The 8,656-nt window shown below is 45.1% G+C and overlaps 1 protein-coding gene across 2 annotated transcripts; it reads left to right on the top strand.

Annotated features, from left to right (window-relative positions):
• Positions 1-1,303: 1,303 nt before the first annotated feature.
• On the top strand, positions 1,304-8,112 carry LOC123088629 (disease resistance protein Pik-2). Of its 2 annotated transcripts, XM_044510839.1 has the most exons (6): positions 1,304-1,452; positions 2,066-2,253; positions 2,747-2,798; positions 3,090-3,277; positions 3,597-4,694; positions 5,549-8,112. In XM_044510839.1, exons 5-6 carry the CDS (start codon positions 3,700-3,702, stop codon positions 7,779-7,781), a joined length of 3,228 nt encoding a protein of 1,075 aa, XP_044366774.1. In that variant the 5' UTR covers positions 1,304-1,452; positions 2,066-2,253; positions 2,747-2,798; positions 3,090-3,277; positions 3,597-3,699; the 3' UTR covers positions 7,782-8,112. The 2 variants fall into 2 exon arrangements, with proteins under 2 accessions (XP_044366774.1, XP_044366773.1); XM_044510838.1 differs by lacking the exon at positions 3,090-3,277.
• The last annotated feature ends 544 nt before the right edge of the window (positions 8,113-8,656 follow it).

Below are 8,656 nucleotides of genomic sequence, written 5' to 3'. Positions count from 1 at the left end.
GATCTCCTTGAAGGCGGCTTCTAACTCCGCCTGCCAGACACGGTACTGCCAGTGGTCGTGGCAGATTTCGCAGGCGACGCGGAAGGATTCGAGCAATGCCTTCTGCTCGCCCTCACCCACGTCCATGTCCAGCGCGATGGCCGGGCCGACGGTGAGTTCCTCCTCTGTGCGCCAGTGCTTGTCGAGGAGGCAGAGGTTGTACTCCTGGTCGGCCTACGCGTACCAAAACGCGGCCCGCCGCTCTTCCAATACCATCTCTGTGTAGTGAGCGCAGGCCTCACCCATGGTGATGTCGGCATTGGCCGGAGAGGATGGGGGTGCGGCTCATCATCGGCCGCCTCTTCCATTGGTGCATCCAGCAGCAATGGCGGTGATCTCCGTCTTCTGCTCAGATGAGAGGTTGTCCCATATGGCTTTGAGCTCAAGGAGGCCATGGCAGGCAGGGTGCGGAGAGGAGAAAGGGAGCGGAGGAAGATGGATGCGGCTATGGCTAGGGCTAGAGTTTAAATAGCGGGTTGATGGTAGGGCAAGGGGCGGGGTGGTTCATGGTGGGCGGCAGACGGGTGGCGTCGTAGTAGGTTCCTCGGCAACTACGCATGTTTAATGCAGGGAGGCGGAACAAGGGGATATTTTTTGAAGCGGAGCGGTCGCGTGCACCAAGAAGCGGCGTGGGCGGCACGCCAGTGAGGGGTCACATCACTCTGAACCAACGTGAATGCGGCACCGATGCTCTGAGCGGCGCTAACCATTCAGGGCGGGGATGGGCACGCGCGAGGGAGGTATTTTTGCATGGGCCATGGCTGTTAGACGCGGGCGTGGCAGCGATCCGTAAAGTCCCAAGTTTGTTTCTGGTTTGCGGAAAAAAAACACATCTGGGCCGGTAGGCGGACCGATACTGATTCGCGTTGGATGGCAAAACACATTCGGACCCCGCGGTCTGAATAGTTGCGGACGGTTTGAGAGTCGGCGATGGAGATGCCGTAAGAGCATCTTCAACGGCTGCTTTATTTTAGGGAATAAAAAGCAGCTGCTGCAAATTTTAGGATACGAAAAAGTACATGTTTGGGGGATTAAAAAGTCATGCCTCCAACAGTTTCCGAAAATAGGGCATTGAAGCATTGAAACTTCATTTTTTTTTTCAACTAGAAACTTCGACTCAAACTCACTAACATCCGAACATGGCAAACTTTAAACATACGAACATTGAAACATTAAAACTAAACTGGAGGCAATCGTCCGATGGTCGACACGAGCTGATGGGTCCATAGGTGTGGCATTATTGCTGTACCCGGCATATCTAATTACCAATCCAATGCAGACGCTAAGCCGATCTCAGTTGCCACCAGTCCTTCCTTCCATCCGCCTGCCCGGGAGAGAGAGGGAGACACCACGCCGTGCCGTCCATAGCCCTCCACCGCCGACGGCTTCGACGGCGGCCGCTGACAGTCGCAGGTGCCCATCTTTACTCCCCTCCCCCCTGTGTGTGTGGAGGGAAGATAGATCAAAAGTAATCCGGGGCATACATAGCCTCTTGTTTGCTTGCCAACAAAATTGGAATTGTGGAACTATCCAATATCTAGAATTTCCTTAACATTAATTTCATAGCTGTACAAGCAGTGGCATGGACAAAAGATGCTAGTCCTGAATTTTGTTGATTCTGTTTTTCTTTTTCTTTTTTGAGGACCAGTTGATTCTGGTTTCAATTTGGGGGGTGACGAAATGCTGTCCATCTTGTGGTTAGCCGACCAGATCTTCCAGTCGTAATGCAGGATGTACTAGAAGATCTAGCATCTATCAGTGAATATTGAGTACACTTTCACCACAAGCAGAGTACCGATTGCCATATATTCATAGGGTATTTGGTTGGGGAACACAAGAATTGTTTCTTGTCCTGACTAATACTCCCTCCATAAAGAAATATAAGAGCGTTTATAGATCACTAAAGTAGTGATCAAACGCTCTTATGTTTCTTTAAAGAGGGAGTATGTGTCTAGACTTGATCTAAATTATTTTCTCACCATAATTGTTGACTGCCTTTACCATATTTCCCCTTTTTCTTTTATAGATCCACAATTCCTGAGGTGGTGACAATGTAAATGAACCCTGTATATGTTTGATCTCAACTTTCTTGGAGAAGATCAAGAGTTTGCGAGGAGTACACCGCACCTGCTTCCGCCTGCCTGTGCAGCTGATGCCTTTGACGGTGGCCCCTGCCCGGTGACTGCTCAGGCCGACTTATTGTCTAGTTGGCAGGTGCCTCCATCTCCACTCCTTCCACTTCTTCCCGTTTTCTCTTGTCTGGTAGTAGCTGTTTATTCCCTTGCGATTGCAGATGATGTTGCAACCTACTAACATTGTTGACCATGTTTTTACACAATTAATTTGCACTGTGACATATCAAAATAGAAATACAAATTGGAAAATGCCATGAAGTAAATTCTTGAAGTACATAATGTCCACACCGCAGTTTCCTCAACGTTATATGCAAGCATAGACAAGGGCTGAGAAACTTGAGGTATTGCTAGTTTGCATTGTATTTTGGGGGCTAACATACCAGTGTTCACTCTGTAAGCCATGATATTGGGTGGACTATAAGTAAAACTTCTATTTGTATAGGTTCCTTGATTGGGGAGAAATTGATATTCACAAGAATTGTTGCATGATCTGATTATACGTGTAGATGCTTTTTGGATTTAATATGTTTCTAGCCACTATTCATTGTGACCCTTATGTTTTTTTTTCATAGATGAACAACTTCCTGAGCTGAGGAGAACCATCATTGTTGAGCATGTTTGCAGGTGCCTCCTCTGCCTCCATTTCTGCTCCTTCCTCTTCTTCCTGTTTTCTGTTGTCTGGTAGCATTTTGCTCCCTTGCCATGGAAGTTGATGTTGCCAACCTACCAACATTGTTGAGCATGTTTTTTACACAATTAATTAGCACTGTGACATATCAAAATAGAAATACAAATTGGAAAATGCCCCTGACATAACGTCCACAGTTTCCTCAGCATTATATGCAAGCATAGACAAGGGATGAGAAACTTTAGGTATTGTTGGTTTTCTTTTCACTTACGGGGATACCTTAATAGTGTTCAGGTATTTTACGTGATCACCTCCAGCTGGTGGCTCAACATTGCCGCTAACATCGTGCTTTGGAGGTGGTGTTGCGCTAGGCCCTGATATTTTCGTCTTCCATCTAGCTGCTGTTGTTTTGGCATGCTTTGCCCGCTGTACCTTCGGTGCTCGACAACCTCCTGGCTGTGGTGTCGCGAAACATGTAAGCTTCTGCTTTGCTGTTTTGGTAAACTAAATGTTCAGGTGGGCAGTTTGACCTGTGACCTTTCAAAAAATAATAATATTGTGGTTAGCCAATTATGTAAGCCGTGCTATATGCATACAAAAAATGGGTGTAGTATCTAGCAGTGATGTGTATAGCGTTTGTTTGTATAGGTTCCTTGATTGGGGACAAATTGATATTCACAAGAATGGTTCCACGATCTGATTATACATGTGGAGCCTTTTTGTATTTAATTATTTTTCTAGCCACGATTCCTGCATGCTGACCTTATCCTTTTTTTTTTCTGTTCCTTTCATAGATCAGCAACTTCCTGAGCTGAGCATGCCGTGGAAGTGAACTGTCTTCACCTGCAACAACAAGAGGGACAGATTGTACTAGTGAAGAGCACACGGAAAGAGAAGATGGAGTTTGTAGTTGGTGCTTCGGAAGCCACCATGAGGTCTCTCCTAGGCAAGTTGGGCGGCCTCCTTGCCCAAGAGTACACTCTGATCCGTGGCGTCCGCGGAGACATCCAGTACATCAACGATGAGCTCGCCACCATGCAGGCCTTTCTTGCCGACCTCAGCTCTGCCCTGGACGACCACGATCGCCGGCTCAAGAGCTGGATGAAGCAGATCCGTGACATGGCATACGACATGGAAGACTGCGTCGATGACTTTGCTCATCGCCTCCCTAATGACTCCCTCAGCGATGCAAGATGCTCCTTCATCATGACAATAATCTACGAGATGTGGACATACTGGCCTCGCCGCGACATTGCTTCCAAGATTGCTGAGCTCAAGCTCCGGGCACAACATATTGCTGAGCGGCGCAGCAGATATGGAGTGGACAACCCAAGCGCAATCTCTAGAGTGGGAGCCCTCCATGATGTTACATATGGCATTGCTGAGCATATGGTGGAGAGCCGTCAGCTCATCCGCACGGAGAATCCCGTCGGAGCAGAAGCAGATATGGATAAACTTCGGGATTGGCTAACCAAAGCCAGACATGATAAAGGCTCTCCAGCTGTTGCGTCCTTGGTCGGATTCGGCGGCGTGGGAAAGACCACCATTGCCACAGCACTGTACCGACATTCAAGGAATGAGTTTGTCTGTCGGGCGTCAGTCACAGTGTCTCAGAACTTCGACGAAGATGAAGTCCTCAGGGATATTCTTGGGCAAATCAAGCCAACAGACAGTCAAATCAAGCCAAAAGAGGAGGTGCAGGAGGGCAGCAACACAGGAAGGTCGGAGAAGAAAAACCTAGTGGCAGACATTAAAAGCTCGGTGAGGCGAGTTGTGCCACTGCTATTTAGTCACAGGCAACAAAGCGACGATGGCAGCACACAAAGTAAGATACAAACAATGAACCGTGACCAACTTATTGGAGAACTCAGAAACCGCCTGCTTGGAAGGAGGTACCTCCAAACCATTGTTTTGCTTTTTCCTAAATTAGTAACCATTGTAGTTGTAAATTGCTTTTCCTAACTTTCCAAAAATTGAATGAACTCTACAAAACGTAAATCTGATTAGAAATATAAAAGAAAAAAAGTAGCACCAAGGATTGTAGTAAAGCCGTGATAAAGTCATACTGTTTAGAATGGCAATTTGATTCATAAGTATGTACAATGGTGACTGGAAAATGGATTTTTTTTTTTAGAAATAATAGATACAAAGTTATGTAACTACTGGAATCTTGCTAACTGTACACAAAAGATTAATAGTTGTGCAACTTTCATAACTGAACTTCAAGTTGTAACCAATATCAAATTTAGTGCCAGTTGTTGAGTCTGTTGAATTTGAATACATATAGGGTTACTCTTGGACTGTTGAGAGGAATTTTGTTTTTGACAAGATCCAGTATGGGTGGCCTAAGCCCACCTGAACTTTCTCATTAAGGGCACAGAAACGCGCAATTAATTACAATAAGAGCAGTTAAGCAAAAGCCTGGCATAAAGGGCGAACAACCTAAAGCCTGAGCCACAATGTAATCGCCCACCGCCAACTCTCATCTCCCTAGTTCTCTTATGTAATAAATTGACCTCACCAAAAAGACCATGCATCAGGAATGTCTATCTTTAGAATTTAATACATGGATGTCTACACTGTTACACTAGAGGTAAATTTCAGATTAACATTTCTAGGTAAAATATCATCTTAGTTTTTTTTAAAGGAATATGTGACACAGATCTTGTATTTGTCGCACCTGTATGAACTTAAATAAGCTAGCACGTTTCTTCTCACTTGTATTTCATTTCCGTTTTCTTGGCAGGTATCTCCTTTTGATTGATGATATATGGTCTGTAGAAACATGGGGGGCCATTAGAAACTGGTTGCCACATGATAGTGCAACAGATAACAGAGTAATAGTAACTACAAGATTTCAAGCTGTTGGTGCGGCGTGCTCAGGAAGAGATGGAACTGATTATCTGCATGCAGTCAATCGTCTAAGTGATGCCGAATCCAAAAGTCTATTTTGTCAGGGTGTTTCTGAATCTCAAAGCAGCGAAGAAAGTGAAAGAAAGGACACAAGATCACAAGCTGTTGGTCCTGGGTCCTCCGAAGGGGAAGTTGTTGCCGATGCCAAAGAACTGTTTAATGATCATATTTCTGTTGCGCAAAGCAGCAAAGAAAACGAAAGAAAGGATACAAGATCTCAATCTGTTGATACTGAGTCCTCTGAGCGGGATGGAATAAATCACCTGCATTCAGCTAGTGTTTCGGATCAACAAAGCTGCAAAGGAAGGGAGAAAGAAGAGGTCCATATGGATATATGGAAATATTGTGGGGGGCTTCCTTTGGCCATAGTCACCATGGCTGGCCTTGTGGCCTGCAACCCAAAAAAAAGTAATGCTCATTGGAGTAACATTTGCAGGTCATTATTTCCCGAGCAGGTGGCTCCCCTTACTTTGGATGGGGTCACAAGGATACTTGATTATTGCTACAATGATTTGCCAGCGGATCTCAAGACCTGCTCACTGTACTTGAGCATTTTCCCCAAGGGCTCGAAAATTAGTAGGAAGCGTCTGACCCGGCGATGGATATCTGAATGTTTCGTTACTGAGAAGCATGGGCTGAGTGCAGAGGAAGTCGCAGAAACATACTTCAATCAGCTCGTGAGCAGGAAGATAATACGTCCAGTGGATCACAGCAGCAATGGGAAGGTCAAATACTTTAAAGTTCATGACATGATTCTCGAATATATCGTGTCCAAGTCGAGCGAAGAGAATTTTATTACTGTTGTTGGTGGCCATTGGCTGTTGCCAACTCCTAGCAACAAAGTCCGTCGACTTTCCATGCAAAGCAGTGGTTCCAAGCAAGAGAATACAACAAAAGGCATGAACTTGTCTCAAGTGCGGTCACTGACAGTGTTTGGAAGCCAGGCCCGACGGCTCCCTTTCCATTCGTTCAATAATGGAATAATACAAGTGCTAGACCTCGAGGGTTGGAAGGGTTTGACAGATAAACATCTAAATGGCATATGCAAAATGCTTGTGCTGAAATATTTGAGCCTCCGTCGAACAGAGGTTTCTGAGATTCCGTCAAAGATTGAGAAGCTCCAGTATTTGGAAACTCTTGACATAAGGGAGACCAATGTTCAGGTGCTGCCCAAAGCTTTTGGCCACCTCAAACGGCTCCGTAGCATGCTTGGAGGGAGTAAAAACCCACGGAAGGCATTGAAGTTGCCCGATGAGAAAAATAAGGAGCCGATGAAAGCACTCCGTATACTGTCAGGGATTGAGATCGACGAGGACTCATCAGCTGTAGCAAGCCTTCATCAGCTGACAGGGCTAAGGAAGCTTGCCATCTACAAGCTCAATAAACGGGAGGGTTGTCAGACCTTCACACAGTTACGCTCCGCCATCGAGTACCTCTGCAGCTGTGGTCTGCAGACTCTTGTAATCAATGATGAGAACTCTGATTTTATTAACTCCTTGGACACCATGTCTGCTCCTCCAAGATACATCATTGGCCTGGAGCTGTCTGGCAAGATGGAAAAACCCCCAAAGTGGATCGAAAATCTCGAGAACCTCTACAAGCTGACCCTTTCTGTGACAGTTCTTCAGACTCGTACATTTCAGCTCATTCAGGACCTACCAAAATTGTTTACTCTCACCTTTACGCTCAGCGTAGCCAAGGATGATAGGGACATAGTGGACATCCTTGAGGAAAATAAACAGCTTACTGATAGGGAGATCATTGTTCCACCTGGAGGATTCAAGAGTCTAAAGCTGCTTCGCTTCTTTGCAACTCTGGTGCCACGGCTGAGCTTTGCAGTTACAGGAAAAGAGGTAATGCCAGCACTGGAGAGGATTGATATGCGATTCGAAGCCTTTGAAGGGATTTACGGCATCGAGACTCTTAAAAGCCTCCAAGAGGTGCATCTCAGTGTTGGTAATCAAGCAGATGAAATAACAAAGTTCTTGGTAGAAGATTTGAAGGACACCCCTAAGTATTTGGACAAAAAGTACGCGGATAAGTGGCCAAAGATAATCACCGAGTGAAGAAGGTTGGAAGATGTCACATTGTCTTTTGGTTGACCAACAAATCATCTGGTACGTATTGTATAATTAAGTGGAGGCTGTTCCTTCAAATCCGCGTCGCCTTCTTGAGGGCTAAATAAACAGACATAATCCATTATTGATTCTTGTAATGTGTGCGTATGTGGTACTGCTAAATCCGTTACTCATTCCTGTAATTTGTACTTCTATTGTAATCTTACTTCCATTATTGATCTTTTTTAACTTGCGTTGTAATGCTTGAAGATTTCTTGTATGAGACCATACTGTAGCCAACAAGGCATGTTTTGTGTTTATAAAAAGCCAATTTTTAGTCCAGCATACAACTTTGGATATTGACAACAAAAATCATTATATTTTATATCATAGAAAGTTTCAAACACATATAAGTTTGATATTACCAGTGAAAGTTTTTTATTTTTTGGCCGTGTATACATCCAAAATGTAAGGTTTCAGACAGCTCAGCGGAAATGGTTGTTGAACTGAAGAACAAACCAGGGGAAGGGGGGGAGAACAGGGTACCTTGTCTCGGCCGACCGAGCGAAAGAATGATGCAAAGTGTCAATATGATCTGCTGCCAAGAAACATAACATAGTTGCTGCCACCGCGTGCATAGCGTGTCGACATGATCTGCTGGAACTGAAACATATACAGCGCATCAGCAGTCTATTGTTCTGCATACACATTGATCATTCGGTTGCACGTACCACCTGTGATTCAAGAAGCCCAGTTCATTTTGGATGTGCTACTGCAACTCAATAATGACAGGGGCATTGAGAAAAAAAATACCTGATTCTTCTTTTCCTCCTGCATGATCATGAAGACTCCTTGGATTCCAAGGCTGACACCAACAGCAGGGA

This window comes from Triticum aestivum, chromosome 4A (assembly GCF_018294505.1).
Source record: "Triticum aestivum cultivar Chinese Spring chromosome 4A, IWGSC CS RefSeq v2.1, whole genome shotgun sequence".
NCBI classification, from domain to species: Eukaryota; Viridiplantae; Streptophyta; class Magnoliopsida; order Poales; family Poaceae; genus Triticum; species Triticum aestivum.
Note: the sequence above shows the minus strand (reverse complement) of the source record. Positions and strands in the feature narration are given on the sequence as shown.